This window comes from Petaurus breviceps, unplaced genomic scaffold (assembly GCF_028583685.1).
Source record: "Petaurus breviceps papuanus isolate PSGF00001 unplaced genomic scaffold, PetGlider_PUasm1.0 90769, whole genome shotgun sequence".
Taxonomy (NCBI): Eukaryota; Metazoa; Chordata; class Mammalia; order Diprotodontia; family Petauridae; genus Petaurus; species Petaurus breviceps.
Genome location: NW_027187341.1, coordinates 15,974,451 through 15,997,555, shown reverse-complemented (window position 1 = coordinate 15,997,555; position 23,105 = coordinate 15,974,451). Strand labels below are relative to the sequence as shown.

General features: G+C 36.5%; 1 protein-coding gene and 1 pseudogene across 2 annotated transcripts in view; one reads left to right on the top strand and one right to left on the bottom strand.

The window, feature by feature from the left end:
- Positions 1 to 23,105, bottom strand: part of GTF2F2 (general transcription factor IIF subunit 2) — a 155,935-nt gene that overhangs the window by 16,752 nt on the left and 116,078 nt on the right. For both annotated transcript variants that reach the window (XM_069068722.1, XM_069068723.1), the window contains 2 exons: positions 18,691 to 18,790; positions 579 to 722 (listed from right to left, as the gene is read on the bottom strand). In XM_069068722.1, the coding sequence (XP_068924823.1) occupies positions 579 to 722; positions 18,691 to 18,790 (244 nt within the window). The remainder of the gene's footprint in view (positions 1 to 578; positions 723 to 18,690; positions 18,791 to 23,105) is intronic.
- Positions 2,470 to 5,598, top strand: LOC138146703 (meiotic nuclear division protein 1 homolog pseudogene; annotated as a pseudogene).

Genomic DNA, 23,105 nt, shown 5'->3' with positions numbered 1-23,105 from the left:
ACTCACTTATGAGGAATTGCTGATATTAAATATATTGGGGTCTTACAAATGCTATTGATTTCATCTATAAAATGACAATTGGATTGCTTTCCAAGCATTAGATAAATTCCTTTTATGGTAGCAACTTTCTCTGAGTATTAAACGTGAGAACAGATATGAAATAGATTATTTGGTACCTTCCAAAGATGCCCTGTTCTCTAATAATTACTACTTGTAAAATGTTTATTCGCACAGCACCTGGCACATAATTAAGTTCTATATAGATGTTAGCTATTGTGATTACTTGTCCATATGGCAATAATATCAACTAGTTAGTATTTATATAGTGATTTAAGGTTTGGAAAGTAGTTTACAACCCTTCATGGTAGGAGTTCTTATTATCCCCATTTTACAGATGAAGAAATTGATGCTAATAAGAAATGAAGTGACTTGCTTGCATCTAGGATGTGTCTGAGGTCAGATTTGAGTCCAGGTCTTCCCACCTCCTGTTCCAGTGCTCTCTCCCCTGGGCCACTTAAATGCTTGATAATATTTCGGGGGAAGTCCCATAAAGAAGATCAGTGGGAACATATACATACCACAGGCTGCTTGGTGATGTCCACTAAATCCTTAATGTTGTAATACTGATGTTTTTCAAAAGCTGAAAACAACATGTCCAAAACCTGCTGCTTATCAGCTCTAGCTCGCTTTCCATCTTCTTTCTTTTTCTTCTCATATTCAATCTATTTAGAAAAGGAAACATGTGAACAACACATTTGAGACACTCTCTAAATATACAGTCTTTTCTGTTTTGTTGGATATTAACAACTTCTAGTGTCAGTAAAGAGATGGCACATAGTAAAGGCCACCTAAAAGGAAGAATTGGTAAAAAGATAGCCTATAGAAAATGAAAAGGATCACTGGCCTTTCCACACTTTGAACTATACAATTCCTCTACATATACGATCATTTTCTCAGAGGTACCATTTTGGTTTGTCAGAAGGGATAGCAGAATAATTAGTTTCTTTTGATAATGAAAAATTTAGATATCTTATAATTAGGGATTTCAAATTACTGATAAAAAATTAACTTAAACCACTCCCTGAAGGATCTCAAATATTTAAAACACTAATTAAATAAACATTTAAGAATTCTCTTGACACAAGTTAGAAAAAAATAATACAGGCATATGTCATGTAATGCTGCCCTGATCAAAGTCTCAACAACATCATTAATATATAACAAAATTCTAATGTAAGATGATGAATCCCTGCTAATTGGAAGGTCATGGCTCTGCATCTTATGATGATGAGCCCCACAGATGTTAATTCCCTTGAGCCCCAGTGTACTCACTATCACCACATTTCTAACTGGATATGTATTGTTCCTACTGAAAAAAAATTTAGCTTCAACACTGGCCCTATCTTTTTATACTATCAATGAATCCAGGTAGACAACACCAGCATTTTTTTTTTTTTGGTAGTTCGATTTTTTTCAACTAACAAAAATCTATTTAATTTTATTCAATTAAATAATAATAATAATAATAATAATAATAATAATAGAAATTTATTTTCTTTTCCTTCTACTTCCCTTCCTCCCTAAAGAAAAAACATAACTCTTGCAACAATCAGTATTAATCCTGTTTGTCTGAAAATGAGAGGCAAGTGACTTGACCAATAACTTTAACCAGGGAAATGAATTTGGATTTCTTAATATGAAGACTTGCTGACCTAGTCAAGGAAGCTTTAAGCTGAAAATTGAGAAGAAAGAAATATTCAATTAATACTGTTACAATTTTCTAAGGAAGAAATAGGCTTCATTTGTCTACATACCAATACACAAAGTATACATAATGATGAAAATTATATATTACTAGCAGAGGATAATATGACTACTAAAATGGAAGCGTATGACTTGCTCAAAATAAGTGTTTTTTTTTTTTAATTTTTTGCTTTTTGGAGGGGGGAGGGCAGGGCAATTAGGGTTAAGTGACTTGCCCAAGGCCACACAGCTAGTTTTAGTGAAGTGTGTGAGGCCGCATTTGAACTCCGGTCCTCCTGACTTTAGGGCTGGTACTCTATTCACTGCGCCACCTAGCCATCCCAAAAGAAATGGTTTTTAAAGAAGATATGGTAGAACAGTGTAGCTTTTGTCTAAAAAGATACACCTACATAAGGATCTGTAAAAGTCCTGAAGAGAATACTCAGGACAGCATAAAAAGAGAGAAAATAGAAATGATATTGTTTGGTGAGTGTAAGGCACACTGTCAAACAGTAAACAGAGGCACTGTGGTAGAGGAGAGAGGGCTAGAGGGGACCTGGGTTTGATGGCTAGATCTGACACTTTGTTGCTAACTGTGTGACCCAATTTCTTCATTCATAAAATAAGGTTAATACTTGTGCTGCTACCCACCTCATGTAGTCTGTGTGGTTTTAAAGAAGTGAGCAAAAAGATGTTAATTTCTAATAAAATTCTCAAGACACCAACATGATTCCAGTAAGAAAGAAAAAAAAGGAAGATGTATCTAAAGAGATCCATGTAGAAACAAAGGAAAGGCAAATCAATCATTCCAGATTTTAAACAGAGATTTGTAGAACACAGAAGCAAAGAGAGAGAAAAGAAAGTCAGGAGTGAGTAGAGGTTGACAATGAACCTCCAAGACCAACAGAGGGACATTGTATGTGAGAGGGAGCTCCTACTAGGTACTTCCTGTATAAGAAGGCAAAGAAAACAAATAACAGAGATAAGGAATTACTCTTCAATTCTCATTATACTTTTGTTTTCTCTGACAAGGAGATTTGGATGTACGGAACAAAAACAGCGAGCTGAAACCTGAGTTCAAGACATAGTGCCAGATGAACTGTATCCTAAGGGCAAAAATCTGGCTTCTGTGGCTGCTAAACCCAACTGGTAACCTGACTTATAAAAGACAGGGGTGGTGTAAGCCTGGTATGCTGATTTTCAAATAAGGAAAAACGTGGCTTCTGAAAACTACAAGCCAAAAAGCTTGACTTTAATTTCTGGATTGCACAGAATACCAATGATAGAAAGGGATAGTTAATGAGTTTAGAATGGAAGAGCAGTGTTCACTAAAACAAGTCATGCTACAATAGTCTCATTTCTTTTTCTGACATCGTTACTAAGCTTGCAGACTGGAAGAATGCTATAGCTAGAACTGTACCCCTAGGTTTCAGCAAAACAATACATGTTCGGGGTGGCCAGATAGCACAGCGAGTAAGAGCACCCGCCCCAGAGTTGGGATGACCTGGGATAGAATCTGGGCTCTGATACTTAGCACCACACCCAGAAGTAACTGGCCGTGTAACCTTGAGCAAGTTACTTAACCCCAATTGCTTAAAATATATATATATATATATATATATATATATATATATAAAATACATGTTCTCCTGATAGCTTTGTGGAAGGGACAGATTATTATAGCTCTGTTGATTTGGAGTTGGAAGGAACTTTAGAGCCATCAAGTTCAATGTGGGGTCACAGAGCTAGGAAATGTGTGAGGAAGGATTCAAACTCAGGTCACTCTTCCTGACTCCAAACCCAACCTTCTATCCATGCTGCTGGTAGTAATTTAAGTGTGTCTGGAGCTCATTAAATGGCTGGACAATCATAATTATTCTGTGTCAACTTTGAGGGCATTCTTTAGAGTCCATGGGATTTCCCCTTGGTCCACTAGTATTTAACACTTTTATCAGATGACTTGGTTGAAGGCATGCTTGTCAAATTTACAGCTGACATAAATTTCTTCTCGCTGTGGCCCAACTCTCTGACCACCTTGACTTCAGCAGAAACTTGGACTCAATATCTATTCCCTGTGCTCTGATATGAGAGCTTTTCTATCTTATCTTGTTAGGGACTAGGCCTCCATACGACTTTTTAATCTCCTTGTCATGTTCCCAAGTGGGTGCCCTCCCTCCTTTCCCAGCACCCTTTTCTACATGGGTTTCCCTCATCAGAACATAAAGGCTTTGAGGGCAACAACTGCCTAATCTTTTTGTATTTCTATCCCCAGCTCTTAGCACAGTACCTGGCATATAATATATGCACTTCACAGACTCGTTCTCATATTCTCTCTCTCACTTACACAGAGACACAGACACACATAGTTGGAAGGGATAAATATGCTGGGTGACAGAGTACAAATTTGATAAGGATCTCAATTCAACAAAAAAGTAGAAAGAATCTAAAGATGAAATTTAATGCAGATAGCTATGAAGCTGAATTTTTAAAAAATCTGCTTCACAAAAGGAAGAATAGTTGGAAAATAGTTCATGTGAAAGTGATTTGAGGATTTTATTTCACTATAAGCTCAACATGAATCAGTAGTGTGACATGTCAAAAAAAAAGCTTAAGTGATCTCAGGCAGAACTGAGATGTGGGTGGAAGGAGCTGTGGATGTTTAGCTAGGGACAAAGAAGATTTAGGGGCAACAAGATCACTGTAAACTTATCAGGCAAGAGGATCATTTCATTCTTTGTTTCTATCACTAGAATCTAGAATACAATGGGCAAAGTTAGGTGGCAGAGCAGATAGAGCACTGGGCTGGGAATCAGGAAGGCTCATCTTCCTGAGTTCAAATCCAACATTTACTAGCTGTGTGACTCTGGGTAAGTCACTTAACTCTGTCTGCCTCAGCTGCTCACCTGTAAAATGGGCGGGAGAAGCACATGGCAAGCCATTCCAGTATCTCTGCCAAGAAAACCCAAAAGGAGTCATGAAGAGTCAGACATGACTGAAACAACTTAACAACAATTGGCATATACTAGGCTCTTAGTAAATGCTTGCTGACTGATTGATGCAAGTGTTTTAAGGAGGTCACATGGAGGAGGGATCAGATGTGTTGGGCTCATTTCCAGCAGGTAGATCTAAGAGAAAAAGATGGAGCTTCTCCTAGCATCTCTGCACCAAACAATGGTCGAAGAAAAAGGATTGAGAGCAGAAGAGAACTCATATGATGGAGATCTTTTTTCAGAGGAAAAATGTATTTCAGTTGAAAGATATGGAGAAGATTGCTCTCAGAGATAAAGGAATTTTACTGCTATGTCAGTGAAAGAAGTCCTTCAGAGCTGAGTTGATGATGGCATGGTGGGCTCTGAGAGGATTGGAATATCTAATTATTTCTGGGCTTCTCCAAGCAAAGTGCTGCATGCAAGGAAACAAAAACTAGAGATGTTGTCAACTCAGTTTTCAGAGGGGAATCAGAAGAAAGAGAACTTACAACAAAGCATCAAGAGAGACAAAATTGGCTGGCAAGACACTGAAGAAGTGCCTCACTCTCAAAGGAGCTTGCTTCCCTCTGGCAGCAGAAGGAGCAGCTAAATACTGAATTAGAAAAATACAAAGAATATGATCCTGAAGTTGTAGAAGAAATACAGCAAGCAAATAAAGTAGCCAAGGATGCTGCTAACAGATGGGCCGATAACATATTTGCTATAAAATCTTGGGCCAAAAGGAAATTTGGATTTGAGGAAAGTAAAACTGATAAAAACTTTGGAATTCCAGAAGACTCTGACTACATAGACTAAAACATCCTGTGTTAGTTCTAGGTTGCTTGTGTGCATATGTGTATATTAATATTGTCCTTCCAAGATTATCAAAATGTAATACACTTGCAACTGTGTTTTTTTATCTGAATTTCTTCAATAAAGCATAAAAGTCTTGAAAGAAAGAGCGAAAATATGGAAGATGCAAAGAAGTATTTTTTCAGCTCAATAGGGGAAAAACCTTACAAACAGAATCTTGAGTGGCAGTGAGTTTTTCCTCAGTGCAGAAGATTTTTAGGTGAAGCATGAGGGCACCTGTTGGGGGCTGTGACAGAAAGAACTCTTATACTGGTATGTGACAGACTAGGTGTTCACTGAAAGAGAGAGAGAGAGAGAGAAAAAGAGAGAGTGAGAGAGTTTTATGGTCAAAGAACAGAAAGCTAGACACCCCCAGGCATGTACCCTAGAACTGATTTTTTAAAGTTTCAATAAGCATGACCCCAAGACCAGAGCCTTTAAAAAGGAAACTCTTGAAAGGGATGGACAATTCTTAAAAATGAAACTTTAAAAAAAAATTTATCTTTCTGTGGAAGAAAAGTTTCCATGTGGGGGAGAAACTCAAAGATCTCTGACCTCAGATTTAAAAAAGGTCATATATAAAAGACAGCACATGTAATAATAATATTGAGGTGAAAATTCTAAATTTGAAAAAAAAAGATTTTTAAAATGCTAATGACAAAAAAAAGGCATTTAAAGATCTGTTTGGAACAAGAAGAGGAAAGAATAAACCCATTACTTGAGGTACCTAGTGCAATGTTCACATGTCCTAGAAAAAGCAGAATTATTTAACTATTTTGTTTCTGTCTCCTTAAGGAGTTTACCTTAAAGTTGAAAGGGCAAACAAATTTAGTTGGAGGTGGGAGAGAGTTTGGAATTGAAGGCCCTAACAATTAAAGAGATAATAAGAATGAACTTAACTCCTTTAAATGAGTTCAAATCTCAAGATCCAGACAAATTACATCCCAAAGTACTGAAAAAAGATGTAAATATGATTAGTAACCTGCTTACCATCTGTAATCTGAGAAAATGAGGAGAACAGGAGATGTAGTAGATAATTAGAGATGGAAATGTTTTTGACAAGGTTTTGTTAGATTCAGGATTTGTAAAATTTAAGTTCTTCTATTCAGCTGAAATTGGCCTCCTTATAATTTCCACTAATTAGTCTTAGGTTTACACTGTGGAACTACAAAGTCTTAATATTGTTCCAGATAACAGTCTTTCAAATATTTTTGCTGGGGGTGGGGGGGGAAGGAAGAATAAAAACAAAAGAGACAGGAATGTTATTTGGGGGCGAATGGGATAACAGATAACAGAAAGAAAGCAAATCTGTTCAAATCTGATTTCGCCTCTGTTTTCTCTGCCAAGGATAATCTTCTTTGGAATGGGGAGGGAAAAATAAAAATAGTTAATGGGACTAACAGTTGATGCCCAAGACAAATAAGGAAAAAGCAAGAGAACTTGCTTGTTCTGGATAAGTCAAAATTCTCAGGCTCAGCTCAAATACATCAGGCACTGAAAGAGCTAGCAGACATGACTGATGAAATACTATGAATGATCACTAAAAAATAAGTGGAAGCCCAGAAAAAAGGATGTGGGGCCAAGAGAAGAGAAAAAGTAGAGCCCCAAGCTGAAAAGATAGGGGAGGAGTCTATAAACTATAAGTGGGGACAAAGCACACACAACAATAACTATGACACAGCATACGAGAGAGGCAAAAGAGAACTCCAGATGAAGTACTCAAGGAAAATTTCAGGAGGGAGATAACATTTTCAACTGGGGAGAACAGGGAAGGCTTCAGAGAGGGAAAAAAACCATAAACTGAACTTTGACAGAAGTAAAAACTTTTTGATAGGCACTCAAGAAGGTAAGCAGATCCAAGCAGGTAAGTCTGGAAAGGAATCTTGGAGTCAGATTATGGAACAACATAGGTGTCGGGCTGTATTTAATCTTAAATGCCAGAGAGAGCCCCTGACGTTTTCTGAACGAGGAGGGAACATGCTATGGCGGAAAGAGCACTGGATTCAGTCAGAGGATCTGGCCTTGAGTCCTTGTTCTATCCCTACCTGTGTGGACCTGAGATGAGCCATTTAACATTTCTTGCCTCCAGTTTCATCTGTAAAATGAGGGGGTTATTTAGACTCAATGACTCTAAGGTCCTTCCTAGCTCCAAATTCATAATCCAGTGATTTATTAAGTAATAAGATTATTGTGGAATCTGTATAAAGAGTGGATTCAAGAGGGGAGACAAGGGCTAAAGACGGCAGTCAGGAAGTAATTACACTAAAGTACAGGAAAGACAGATATGGAGACTGAAGGGTCATCTCCATTTCCACAGAATACTGTGGTTACTGAACCCTAGGGAACAGGAGAAATCACCAATGGGGAGAAATAAGAGATAAGGGCTGAGGACAGTACCTTGGAATGAAACTCATGCTCGGGAGACAAAGAAGCAGATTTTAAAGTAGCAAACAAGACTGAGAAAGAAGAGTAAGACAAGTAGAGAAAATGAGAGAGAACTATGTCATTTAGCTCATGGGAAGAAAGTATAAACAGGAAAGGGTGTGTGTGTGTGGGGGAAGGGCGGGGGGGGGGTTAACTGTTAATAATACAAGAAAGTTAAGAAAAGAGACCTAAGGACAATACTCCAGACTTAGTCATTAAGAGGCCTTCCATGACTTGTAAGAGCAATTGCAGTAGAATGAAGGGGTCAGAAGAGATATTGTAAAAGGCTGAGTGGATGAGTGACAGGAAAATGGGAGCAATAAATCAAGATTACCCCTAGGAATTTAGAAGGGGAGCAGAAATACAAGATGACAACCTGAGGGATCAAAAGGGTAAAAGGAAGGTTTTTTAATGAAAAGGAAGCATATTTGTAGGCAGTACAGAAGAAACCAGTAGTTAGATCTTAGAGAGGTAGGAAGGAAAGAACAAGATTTTGTAGAGACAGGAGGTGATGGAATCTCACTCCCCGTCTCCAAGTCCTCTAGACAAGAAGAGAGGTTAGCACTGTCAAAGAGAAGGGCCATCTTCTCCTCTGAAATGGGAAAAAAAGGAGGAAATTGGTGAAGATGAAGAAGCTAACATAAATATCCACAGTAAAGCATGCTGTGATTGAATTTTAACAAAAGGGTAAAATGAGGCAGTTCTCTGTACAAGATAACATTTATGAGCCTGGGCATGCTACCTGTCAATAAATGGGTCAATGGTTTGCCTCCATTAATGTCAAAGACCCTGAGCAAAAAGGACAGTGCCCCTTTTATAAGGTCTGGGGAGTACATAACAAAGAACACAACAGAATAAAATTATACTTGTAAATAAGATCAGTACATAAATGATACAGGATCAATTTTAATCTTCTCAAACAGAAGGAGAAGCCTAACATGAGAAAGGGGTTTTCAGTAAACTGAAGATGTGAGGACAAAGTAGGTCTGGAACAGCTGAACAAATAATATGATAGTGGATTATTAATAAATAAAAGGATGCTAAGCATGGAAAACTCAGTTGAAGTTAGATAACATGGTTTGTAGTAAATACAGTCTGAATGGTTTAGTAATAACCTTCAGCAGCATTCAGTGCCTTGGAAATTAATAGCAGTAGTAGTGGTAGTAACAACTAGTACTTATGTAGCACTTTAAGGCTTGCAAAAACACTTTAAATATCTTAATTCACCAAGAAGCCTAACAGTCTTATGGATTAGCAGCATAGAATACTAATACTTAATGCTCTTTCTCAGGACCCTCTTCACCTTCCACCAGATTGTGCTTTGGGCACATTTCCTGGATGCTGTTGTAGACTCTGTTTTCATACCCTGTCCCTGCCCTCACTCCCTTATTCAATGGCAACAAGCAACAGAATTCTACTTGGCATACCCACATCTGTATGGAGAGGGGAAAGGCAAAGGAAGCCATGGGCATGCTCTACTTGGGGTAGCAGGGCTTAGTCACAGACATAAAGAACAGAAAAAATCGACAGTTTGCCAGCATTTGTGTGGGGCTATACCATGCTGAAAAGGGATTGATATCCAGCAAGGACCAGTTCTGTCCCCACAGAGTAGGGACTAAGGCTTCAAAAAAGGGAATTGTTCAATGCTGGAGGAGTCTGAGACAGTTTTCAAATATAGTTCCTAAGAGATGTGGCACTGCATGGTAAGGAGTCAGAAATTGAGCAATAGGGGAACATAAGAAAAAGGAACTAAAAGGGGAGGGAAGGAAAGAAACATTTAGTAAGTATCTATCATGTGCTTTACAAATATCACTTCATTTGGACCACCAAAGGTCTCAAGAGGAAGTAAATTACTTAAATAATCCCATCTCAGAAAAAGAAATTGAACAAGCCATCAGTCAGCTCCCTAGGAAAAAATCTCCAGGGCCAGATGGATTCACTAGTGAATTCTATCAAACATTTAAAGAACAATTGATTCCAATACTCTACAAACTATTTGGGAAAATTAGTGAAGAAGGAGTCCTACCAAATTCTTTTTATGACACAAATATGGTACTGATACCTAAATCAGAAGAGAGAAAACAGAGAAAGAAAATTATAGACCAATCTCCCTCGTGAATATAGATGCAAAAATTCTAAATAAAATACTAGCAAAAAGACTACAACAACTTATCTCAAGAATAATACACTTTGATCAGGTAGGATTTATTCCAGGAATGCAAGGATGGTTTAATATTAGGAAAACCATCAGTATAATTGATCATATCAACAATAAAACTAGCAGAAACCACATGATCATCTCAATAGATGCAGAAAAGGCTTTTGACAAAATACAACATCCATTCCTATTAAAAACATTAGAAAGTATAGGAATAAATGGAGCCTTCCTTAAAATAATAGGTAGCATCTATTTAAAACCATCAGCAAGTATTATATGTAATGGGGAGAAGCTAGGAGCATTTCCCATAAGATCAGGGGTGAAACAAGGGTGTCCACTATCACCCCTCTTATTCAATCTGGTACTAGAAATGTTAGCAGTAGCAATTAAGAGAAGAAAAAGAAATCAAAGGAATCAAGTTAGGCAAAGAAGAGACCAAGCTATCACTCTTTGCAGATGATATGATGATATACTTAGAGAATCCTAGAGAATCAAGTAAAAAACTGCTTGAGACAATAAATAAATTTGGCAAAGTTGCAGGATATAAAATAAGCCCTCATAAATCCTTGGCATTCCTATATATTTCCAATGAAATTCAACAGCAAGAAATAGAAAGAGAAATCCCATTTAAAGTTACTGTAGACATTATAAAATATTTGGGAATCTACCTGCCAAAACAAACCCAGGATCTGTATGATCATAACTACAAAACACTTTTCACACAAATAAAGTCAGATCTAACTAATTGGAAAAATATCAATTGCCCATGGCTGGGTTGAGCTAATATAATAATAATGACAATTTTACCTAAATTAAATTATATATTTAGTGCCATACCAATTAATTTACCAAAAAACTACTTTATAGAGCTAGAAAAAATAGTAACAAAATTCATTTGCAAGAATAAATGGTCCAGAATATCAAGGGAATTAATGAAAAGAAATGCTAGGGAAGGTGGACTAGCTTTACCAGATTTCAATCTGTATTATAAAGCAGCAGTCATCAAAACTACTTGGTACTGGCTGAGGAATAGAGGAGTGGATCAATGGAATAGATTAGGCACACGAGATTCAGAAGTCAATGACTATAGTAATGTATTGTTTGATAAACCTCCAGACCCTGGTTTTTGGGATAAGAACTCACTATTTGACAAAAACTGCTGGGAAAACTGGAATATAGTATGGCAGAAACTGGGCATAGACCATTATCTAACACCATATACCAAAATCAAGTCTAAATGGGTTCATGATCTAGGTATAAAGGTTGATACTGTAAGCAGTCTCCTAAAACAAGGAATAGTTTACCTATCAGACTTGTGGAGAGAGGGAAAGACTTTATGACTAAACAAGAATTAGAGAACATTATAAAACGTAAAATGGATAATTTTGACTACATGAAATTGAAAAGTTTCTGTACAAACAAAGCCAATGTAACCAAGATTAAGAGGGAGGTGGGAAATTGGGAAAGAATCTTTACAACCTATGTCTCTGACAAAGGACTCATTTCTAAAATATACAGAGAATTAAGTCAAATTTATAAGAATACAAGTCATTCCCCAATTGATAAATGGTCAAAGGATATGAACAGGCAGTTTTCAGAGAAAGAAATTAAAGCTATCTATAAGGACATGAAGAAATGCTCTAATTCACTATCGATTAGAGAAATGCAAATCAAAACAACTCTGAGGTACCACATCTCACCAGTCAGATTGGCTAAGATGACAAAACAGGAAAATGACAAATGCTGGAGAGGATGTGGGCAAATTGGAACACTAATGCATTGTTGGTGGAGTTGTGAACTGATCCAGCCTTTCTGGAGAGCAATCTGGAATTATGCCCAAAGGGCTATAAATACTTTCATACCCTTTGATCCAGCAATACCACTCCTAGGGTTATATCCCAAAGAGATCATAGAAATGGGAGAAAGACCCATATGTACAAAAATGTTTATAGCAGCTCTTTTTGTGGTGGCAAAGAATTGGAAATTAAGGGGGTGCCCATCAATTGGGGAACGGCTGAACAAGTTGTGGTATATGCATGTCATGGAATACTACTGTGCTATAAGAAACGAGGAGCAGGCAGTCTTCATATTTACCTGGAGAGGATTAAAAGAACTGATGCTGAGTGAGAAGAGTAGAACCAGGAGAAATTTGTACACAATTACAGACACAACGTATGTGTGATGACCAACTTTGATAGACTGGACTCTTCTCATCAATGCAGTGATATAAGTCAATCCCAAATAATGCATGATGGAGAGAAAAATGTGCATCCAGAGAAAGAACTAGAAAGAACTAAGTTTATATCCAGGTGGAAGCAAAATACCTGATCTTTTTCGTTCTCTTATTTGGTTTTATGTCCTCTTTTCCATTTTTCATTCCAGCTGGTACAATCCATCCTTATAACCTGACCAAAGTATAATGTGAAAGTATTTACAGATCCTATACTTGACTATAAGCCGCCATGGGGGGGGGGGGAGGGAAGGGAGGGAGACAAAATGTGAAATTCAAGGAATTGTGGAATTGAATCTTGTAAACTAAAAGGAAATAAACAAATTAATAAATAAAAAAGAAAATTAAAAAAAAGAAAGACAACTTAGAAAAGAAGAAAAAGTAATAAAATTTTAAAAAATTATGATTGCCATACAAACAAATCACATCAATCTCAAAGATAGGTTGTGTAGAGACAAGGATCATAGGTCTCCAGAATAACATTTCTAACCAAAAAATCTGAACACCATAATGTGAAAACAAGAAAAGAATTCAGAACTTTTGAATACAGAAGAGAAAACACTAATTGAAAGAATCCACAGATTGGCTCCAAGATGGAGTGGGCAAGGATGAAGGCCATGAGACAGATCAGACCTATTTTAAGACCTCAGAAGTAGAAAAACTTTGGGTGGTGTTTAGTATTAGTATTCAGCATCAGTTTTAGTATTAGCTTGTGACAACCTCTCTTAGTAGCTGAGTGTAAAACACAGACAAAAGATATAGGGTTGGAAAAACTGACATACTGATAACCTTTTTAACACTCTATGTACATGAGGTAGTAGGAAGAAGCAGTGGAAAACAAAATGCGTCAATACTGGGTATTGGAGGCATGAGAGAAGGAACCACCATTGGAGAGGATAGCAAAGGATGTGGTAGCTTCAAGAGAAGTCCAAGCATCAGTTAGGATCAGAAGATGTAAGGAATATAAGAGAGTGAGAAAAAACGAATAGGACAGTAGGTTAAAAACAGAGCAGGAGATCCAAAAGTCACAGGAGTAAGTGTGGGGAAAGATATTTTTGCTTAGGCAAATCATAAGAACAAGAGGGATTTCTTAGCCACAGGATAGGGTAAGTAATAAGCAGGAAAATGCTTGGAGAATAAATCAGTCTCAAGCTTCTACTGTTGGTATGATGCCACCTAGAAAGGTTTTCATTAATGTCTGGGTGTAACATTTACCTTTCATCATAAAACTGATTATGTAGTTTCTTTTAAACAGCAATGAACAAAAGTATCCGAAATTGCAAGTTAAAACATCTCACACCTATCAGTCTGACAAAAATGACTAAAAAAAAACCACCCCCCAAAATAACTTTTTAGTTGGAAAACTATGGGAAGACAGACACAGTGGTGCACTGCTGGTGTAGTTGTTAACTGATATAATCATTTTGAAAAGCAATTTGAATTATTTTTCAAAAAGACACTGAACTCAGTGGTGCTGCTAAATCGTCACCCTAAAGAAATCAAAGAAAGAGCTCTTTGAAAGACCTAGAAACAAAGCTGGTGCCCATTAACTGGGGAACAGTTGAACACATGATAGTATATGAATGTAATGGAATATCGCTGTACTATAAACACTGATGAAAGAGATGGTTTCAGAGAAATGTAGGAAGAGTTGTATGATTTAATGAAGAATGAAGCGAGCAGAACTAGAACAATTTATAGAATAACAATATTATGAAGAAAAAACAATGAAAGACTTAAGAACTCTGATCAACATAAGCCAGGACTGCCAGAGGATCAAAGATAAAACAATCCTTCTGACAGATGGGTGAGATGGACTCAAAGAGTTTAATGAGACATATGTTTCTGGACATAGTCAAAGGGTGGATTTCTTTTGCTTGACTATGATCATTTGTTAGAAAGGTTATGTTTTTCTTTTTTCATTTGTAGAGGAGAGTAGAACTAGTAATCATGTCACAAAAATAAAGAAACAGAACTTAAAAAGATACAAAAAACTAGAAAAAACAAACTGAAAATCCCCAATTAAATACACTAAATTAGAAATATAGAAAATCGAAGGAGAGATTAACAAAACTGAAATTAAGAAAACTATTGAACTAATAAATAAAACCAAGAGCTGGTTTTATGGAAAAAAACCCCCACAAATAAAATGGATAAACCTTTAATCAATGATTAAAAAAAAAGAAAAAAAATACCAGTATGAAAAATAAAAAGGGTGAATTCACCTGCAATGAAGAGGAAGTTAAAACAATAATTAGGAATTATTTTGCCCAATTGTATGCCCATAAATGTCAATCTTAGTGAATTGGATGAATATTTGCAAAAGTACAAATTGTCCAGATTAATAGAAGAGGAAGTAAAATACTTAACCCCATCTCAGAAAGCCATCAATGAACTCCCTAGGAAAAAATCTCCAGGGCCTGTAGCAGCAAGCACCCCAGCATACCCAGGGTGGATACCAACACAGGTCCTTAGATCTGCTTTTCTAAAGGAAAGCAACTCAAAATGGGTTAACAATCTTGCTTTAATCAAACATATGTCATTGACCTAGTTCAGGGGAAAAAGGTCAGCACCCCGAACTTCAGAGAATACAGAGGTTACAAGAGACAAAAAAAAAATACAGAGAAACAGATCAGCAGACAGGCTTCCAACTGTCTGACCATTACATCCATACCTAGTCAGTTACCAGAGGGAAGTACCAACATCTGGGTTTTCAAAGCCGGGGGGAGCTCAACGGCTGCCCAGAGTCTCATCTGGTCAAATCAAACAACTTCTCAAAGTGAGCCCCAAAACAAAATCTCACATCAGGGTATGTGTAGCCTTCTCTTGGCTCACAGAATGTCACAACCTTCTTGATCCATTGCCCAATCACATAGTATCGAGGTGTGGGCATTCCTGAAAAACAAGCCTCCTGCCACAGGCTCCAGGTGACCACATTCAGCCTATTAGGGGCAGAGTATATTTTCAAATCAAGGAAGGTTCTCAGAGTCACTTAAGCCTATCAAAGGGCCTAGGAGCAGGGAAAAATCTTAAATTCCCATTCCCATAACACGGCCATATGTTTTTACAAGCAAATTCTATCAAACATGTAAAGAACAATTAATTTCAATACCATATAGACTATTTGGGAAAATGGGTGAAAGAACCAATTCTTTTTGTGATACAAATATCGTACTGATACCTAAATTGGGAAGAGCTAAAACAGAGAAAGAAAATTATAGACCAATTTCCCTAATGAAAATAGATGTAAAAATTTTAAATAAAAGATTACAGCAACTTATCATGAGAATAATACACTTTGATCAGGTAGGATTTATTCTAGAAAAGCAAGGCTAGTTCAATATTAGGAAAACCATTAGCATAACATCATATATCAACAATAAAACTAGTAGAAACCATGTGATTATCTCAACAGATGCAGAAAAAGTTTTTGACAAAATACAATACCCATTCCTATCAAAAACACTAGAAAGCATAGGAATAAATGGAATCTTCCTTAAAATGATAAGTAGCACCTACCTAAATCATCAGCAAGTATTATATGTAATGGGGATACACTAAAAGCATTTCTAATAAGATCAGTTATTCAATCTGGTACTAGAAATGTTAGCTTTAGCAATAAGAGAAGAAAAAGAAACTGAAGAAATTAGAATAGGCAAAGAAGAGACTAAGTTATCACTCTGCAGATGATATGATGATATACTTAGAGAATCCTAGAAAATCAAGTAAAAAACTACTTGAGATAATAAATTTAGCAAGGTTGCAGGATATAAAATAAACCCACACAAATCCTTGGCATTCCTATATATTTCTTTTTTTTTTTTTTTTTAAAGCAATTGGGGTTAAGTAACTTGCTCAAGGTTACACGGCCAGTTATTTCTGGGTGTGGTGCTAAGTATCTGAGCCCGGATTTGGTCCCCAGGTCATCCCAACACTGGAGCCGGTGCTCTTACTCGCTGAGCCACCTGGCCGCGCCCATTCCTATATATTTCTAATGAAATCCAACAGCAAGATATAGAAAGAGAAATTCCATTTAATGTTACTGTAGACATTATAAAATATCTGGGAATCTACCTGCCAAAACAAACCCAGGACCTAAATGAACAAAATTACAAAACACTTTTCACACAAATAAAGTCAGATCTAACTAAGTGGAAAAACATCAGTTGCTCATGGTTGGGTCAAGCTAATATAATAAAAATGACAATTTTACCTAAATTAGTTTACTTATTTAGTGCCAAATCATCAAACTACCAAAAAATTGTTTTATAGGCTAGAAAAAAAGTTAAAAAAATTTAATCTGGAAGAACAAAAGGCCCAGAATATCAAGGGAATTAATGAAAATAAATGCTAGGGAAGGTAGACTAGCCATACCAGATTTTAAACTGTATTATAAAGCAGTAGTCATGAAAACTACTTGGAACTGGCTAAGAAATAGGGTGGTGGATCAGTGGAATAGGTTAGGTATACAAGACACAGCAGTCAATGACTACAGTAACCTACTGTTGGATAAACCCAGACTCTAGCTTCTGGGATAAGGAATCCCTAGTTGAGAAAAATTGCTGGGGAAACTAGAAAATAATATGGCAGAAACTGGGCATAGAGCAATATCTTACACCACATACCAAAATAAAGTCAAAATGCATTCACAATTAAGATATAAAGGCTAATACTATGAGCAATCTGGGAGAGCAAGGAATAGTTTACCTGTCAGATTTATGGAGAAGGGAAGAATTTATGACCAAAAAAGAGATAAGAGAGCATTATGAAATACACAATGGATAATTTTGATTGCATTAAATTGAATAGTTTTTGCACAAATAAAGCCAATACAACCAAGATTAGGAGGGAAGCAGAAAACTGAGGAAGAATCAGTGTCTCTGATTAAGTCCTCATTTCTACAATATACAGAGAATTGGGTCAAATTTCTAAGAATACAAGTCATTCCCCAATTGATAAATGTTTGTCAAAGGATATGAATGGGATGTTTTCAGAGGAAGAAATTAAAGATACCTATAATTATATGAAAATCAGCTATTGATTAGAGAAATGCAAATCAAAACAACTCTTAGGCACCACTTCTCACTCAACAGATTGGCCATAACATGACAAAACAGGAAAATGATAAATGCTGGAGAAGATGTGGCAAAGTTGGAATACCAACTTATTGTTGGTGGAGCTGTGAGCTGATCTGGCTATTCTGGAGAACAATATGGAACTGTGCCCAAAGGGCTATAAAAATGTGCATGCCCTTTGACCAAGCAATACCACTTCTAGGGCTGTATCCCAAAGAGATCATAAAAACGGGAAAAAGATCCACGTGTACAAAAATATTTATAGTAGCTCTTTTTGTGGTGGCAAAGAATTGGAAATCAAGGGGATTCCCATCAATTGGGGAATGGCTGAACAAGTTGTGGTATAAGAATGTAATGGAATGCTATTGTGCTATAAGAAATGAGGAGTAGATGGACTTCATAATAACTTGGAAAGACTTATACGAACTGATGCAGAGTTAGGGGAGCAGAACCAGGAGAACATTGTACAGCAACTACAGACACGCTGGATCTATGACAACTAACTGATAGGCTTGGCTCTTCTCAGCAATGCAATGTTCTAAGACAACTCCAAAAGACTCATGATGGAAATGGTTACCCACATCCAGAGAAAGAATGAATGAATGCAGACTGAAACAGACTACTTGCACTCTCTTTTTGTTTTGCTTTGTTTCTTCTCTCTCATGGTTTATTCCATTGGTTATAATTCTTCTTTACAACTTGACTACTGTAAAAATATGTTTAATGTGAAGGTATATGTAGAACCTATATCATGATTACATGCCAGGGGAAAGGAGGAAGAGGAGAAAATTTGGAGCTCAAAAAACATGTGGAACTGAATGTTGTAAACTAAAAATAAATAAATTTAAAAGAAAAAAAAAGATACACAGAGGGAACATAAGGAAATTCAGAGGGAAACATAAACAGAACTCTGAATTTGTTTAATTTATTATGTACTCCAAAAAATAAACTGTATGCAATAAGACATTAGTGATTTCACATTTAATTCTTTTTTTCTCTTCTCTTTCCTTTGTAGAGATGCTGCTTTTTAAAGGAGAGCTTAAGTTTAGAATAAATTTATAAATATTTTGGAATTTAAAAAAAAGCTATAAATAAAGTTTTCCTCCCTCTATATCAAAATCAACACTGCCTACCTATCTGTGAACGCCAGCTTAAAAAAGTTAACCTATGCAAGATTTCAAGTTGTCATAAGGCATAGGAACAAAAATAGACTGGAAAATAGAAATTCATAAAACTTACATTGTATTGATGATTAGCCACTGGTTTAAAATTGGTTGTAACAGCTTTGTCCAGCTGTTGTGATAATCTTACAGGTTTTGAAGATTCTTCTATTTGTAACCTGAAAAATGGAGGAACCATTAATACAACCTTCTTTTTATGACCAAATACTGGCAGTTTATAAAATTATGTCCATAATTCAGCTGATAACAATAATACTTTAGTATCTTAAGAAAAACTCAAAGGTATGCCAGCCTTAAAACAAAATATAATTTAGTACCCATGTGATGTAGGTCTAATATAACATGTGATTTTCATTCATAGATAATGGAATTTCTCTTATTACTTTATGTAGTTTTACCTAGTAATTGTTGTCTAAGATATAGAATGCAACAATTTTCAAAATTTTAACAATAAAAATTACCTTTGATCAACAGATTCAAGTCAATACTTTTTTTTAAATATATAGGCACACTAATATTCAACAGATACTCACTGACATTCTATATTTAAATTAGTGAAATTAGAAAGAAGGGAAGGTCTGGGGAGAAAGGTAACAAGTTCAGTTTTAGACATGATGAGTTAAAAATGTCTGTGTGACATCTACTTTGAGATGTCTAATATGTAACTGGTAATGTGAGACTGGAGATTAGGTGTAAGGGTAGGGTTGGACAAAAGGATCTGAGAATCATCTGCTCAGATACCGTAAATGGATCTATGAGGGCTGATGAGAACACCAAGTGAAATAGTAAAGAGGGCCCAGGACAGAGTCCTCTGGGACACCCATGGTTAGAGGGCACAGCTTGCATTTATTAGCAAAGGAGTCTGAGAAGGAGGAGGCAGCCAGACAGGAGAACCAGAAGAGAGTAGAGTGTCGAGAAGAGTAAGTAGCAGCACTAAAGGCTACAGAATGGTCAAGAAAGATGAATACTGATAACAGACCATCAGATTTGGCAATTAAGAGACTACTGATAACTTTGGAGAAAGCAGTTCCAGTTGAATGAGGAGGGTAGAAGCAGGATTACAGAGTTTGGAAAAGAGAGTAACAGAAATAGAGGCACCACAGATTAGAGACAACTTTCTCAAAGAGATTAGAAACAAAAGGGAGGTGGAGAGGTAGAGGACAATAGCTATTGAGGATGGGCTGATCAAGAGTGGATTTAACTGAGGATGGGGGAGACATGGGTACATTTGTAGGAAGTAGTGAAGTTGCCAGTAGTAGGCAGGGAGAGATTGAACATAAGTGACAGGGCACAGATGACAGATGGGGTAATCTTCTGGAGGAAACAGATGCAAGTACCAAGAATAAAACAATTCCTACTTGAAATGTATTTGCATCTTATGAGAATACAATAAAAATTAAAAGTGAAGAAATACAAATACATACGAAGTAGTAAAATACAAGAAAAATTTGGAGGGAGGGATCTAATGCTTTGGATGATTAGGAAGAGTGTTTCATGCAGAAGATGGTACTTGAGTTGATTCTTGAAGGAAAAAAGGGATTCTGAGGAGGAAGTAAGAAGAGAGTATATTTCAAGTACTTGTGATGGCCAGACAAAAAGCACAGTGATAGCAGATTTGAGTGTTATGCATAAGGAGAAGGGAGAAAACCAGTGTGGCCATGAGTCTGAAGGCATTACAGAACCGAATTCATGACCAAAAAGCAAAAATTAGGCACCTACAAGACAAAAACAATAAGGTGAGATTCACAGTAATGCACATTATTTTAAAGTTCTAATCAAGACTGGAATTCAATCCAATCCATCAATATTTATTTGAGCACCTACTCTGGTGTAGCACACAAGTTGGTATTGTGGGAGGTACAAAATGTGAGAGTTCCTGTATTCAAGGAAGATAGGGTAGAATTAAAGAAAAGATGGGAAATCAGAAGACCTGGGTTCAAGTCCTGCCTGTGCTAAGTTGCTGTATGACCTTGGCAAAATCAGTTCTTTTCTCTAGCTTTCACTTAGTTTCCTCATCTGAAGAGATGATCTACAGGGTTCACTTTTATCTCCAACAATCTATGAGTTCACAATCTAGTTAGAGAAATAAAACAAAAAGAAAAATCTGACTAATGGGTCAGTAGAAAAGATATCACAATGCTGTTTCCAACCACGCCAAATGAGCTATGTGTACAATGATGTTAACAAAGTTCAGAGGAGGGAGAGAAAGGTTTCATGGAAGAAGTGAGATCTTGAATGAGTCTGGAAGGATAGGTAAGATAGAGATAGGCCAAGAAGAAGGGCAAAGAGAGAGTCATTCCAGTCAGAAGGAATGATAAGGAATAAAAATCCAGAATCAGGAAAGTGCAGAGTATGTTAAGCAGGAATTGAATAAATTTGTTTGGTTGGGGCAAGAAAAGATTTTTATGTGGCCAAAAGAGAATGAGTAACCCAATTTTCCATTATATAACTACATGCAAGAAAACCCCAATTAATGGGAACTTTAAAACAACTAGTATCATGGGAGATTTATTAGTCCAAGCTCCAGAAGGATGTAATTAAGTACCAAATTTTTATGACATCTAATACTTATTTCAATCTTATAATTTTCATTATTAGGGATGGGGATGATTTTTAGAAAGGAAGTCCACAAGTATTTGAATGTTACTTATATATTAGTAAAGTACTAAGTGCTGCTAGGGAACACATAAAACTATTCTATCATCAAGAAGATGACAATCTTTTTGGGAAACAAGTTATATATAGGAAACAATAAAAAAAAACCCAGAATATTTGTACTGAAGGCTAAATTCTAGGGTACTGCTGTTTGGTAAGCACAATAAGGAACACAGAGGACTTGACAAATGAATGAATCTGGGAGAATATAAAGGGCATCAGTATAAATCACCTCCAAAGTTTTAAGTTTGAGAGGAGACAGAGGACTACAGTTCCCTATAGTCATGGGAGGTTAGTAAAGAGGAGATAAGGAAATGTTTTTTGCATATCAATCAACAAAGATTTACTGAATACGGTGTGCTAGAAGTCAAAGATAATACAATACAGCAGTGTCTCACACACTAGGAAATGCCTTGGTCACTGCTGACAGGTTGTAAACTTGGGTGAATAAAAGAAGATGGCACCCTTGACAGAAAGACAAGTGTTCAGAAGATAGATGGATTTCACAGGAAAGATGTTGAGTTTTGTTTTGGACATGTTAAGTTTCAGATGTTCAATGAACATCCAGTTCAAAAGTTCGGCAGGTAGCTGATGATATGGGAATAGAACTAAGGAGAACAAAACACAACCACACCCCGAAGTGAGTTATCTCTAGGCAGAAGATAGATAATTAAATCCATGGGAACCATAGGGGTCATTAAGTGAGAAAGTGTGGAGAAAAAAAGGGAAGGGAGACCAGGCCATAGCCTGGGGATATGGAACAGTAGGCCCCCTAGCATACCCAGGATGGCTACTAGCACAGGATCTTTGATCTGCTTCACTAAAGGAAAGCAACTTTAAAGGGGTCAACAATCTTTAATGAAGTGTGTGTGTGTGTGTGTGTGTGTGTGTGTGTGTATAGGCCTAAGTCCCCTCTTTCCAATTCTGTTTGGGAAGGAAAACCCTAACAGAAATTTGGTCTTTTAATTATCCACTGAAAAAGCCAATTACTATTTCTTACACTCCTTCTAAAAAGAGTACTCAATGGTTCAAAATTCAAAAGGTTAACAATTTGTAGAACTAAAACAGAGTATTTTTTAAAGAATAAAATCTTAAAATACTTTAATTAACTTTGAATAATTTAAAGTAACTTAAAAAGGGTTTTATTTAACACTACATAATTCATTTAGCATTATCTCATGAAGTGTCAGAGCACATTTTCACAATTTTTCTATGTAACAATGCACTAAATTAATGACAATTGACCTCTACACTTGGTCAAGGGCAAATTAAAGTTTCCTTAGCAGTATGCAAAGTAGCTTGATTTGGTAAATAGGATATAAAAAATAATAAAAATGTACTGGGAAAATTTGGCAAGATATATTGACTAAGAATTGCTTTGGGGGCAAGGGAAAATTAAACTAGTATAAAGATATGATGAACTCATCTAGCTTAAGCAAAAGGCACATGTCTCTGTGAGGTGTCCCGAATCATGAATTTGTATTCTCTCAGTATAACCACTTAGTCTAAACTCTATAAAAGTATATTAACTGTAAACATTTAAACCTATAAAAAACATACTTATGAGTATTTATATAAGATGTCTTAATTATACCAGAGGGGGAATTGTATTTCTTTTATAACTCTGGATGGTACCCAGACTTAAAGGTCTATTAAGAAGGTACTGAGGGGCGGCCAGGTAGCACAGCGAGTAAGAGCACCGGCTCCAGTGTCAGACTGACCTGGAGATCGAATCCTGGGCTCAGATACTTAGCACCCACCCAGAAACACCTGGCCATGTAACCTTGAGCAAGTTACTTAACCCCAATTGCTTAGGGG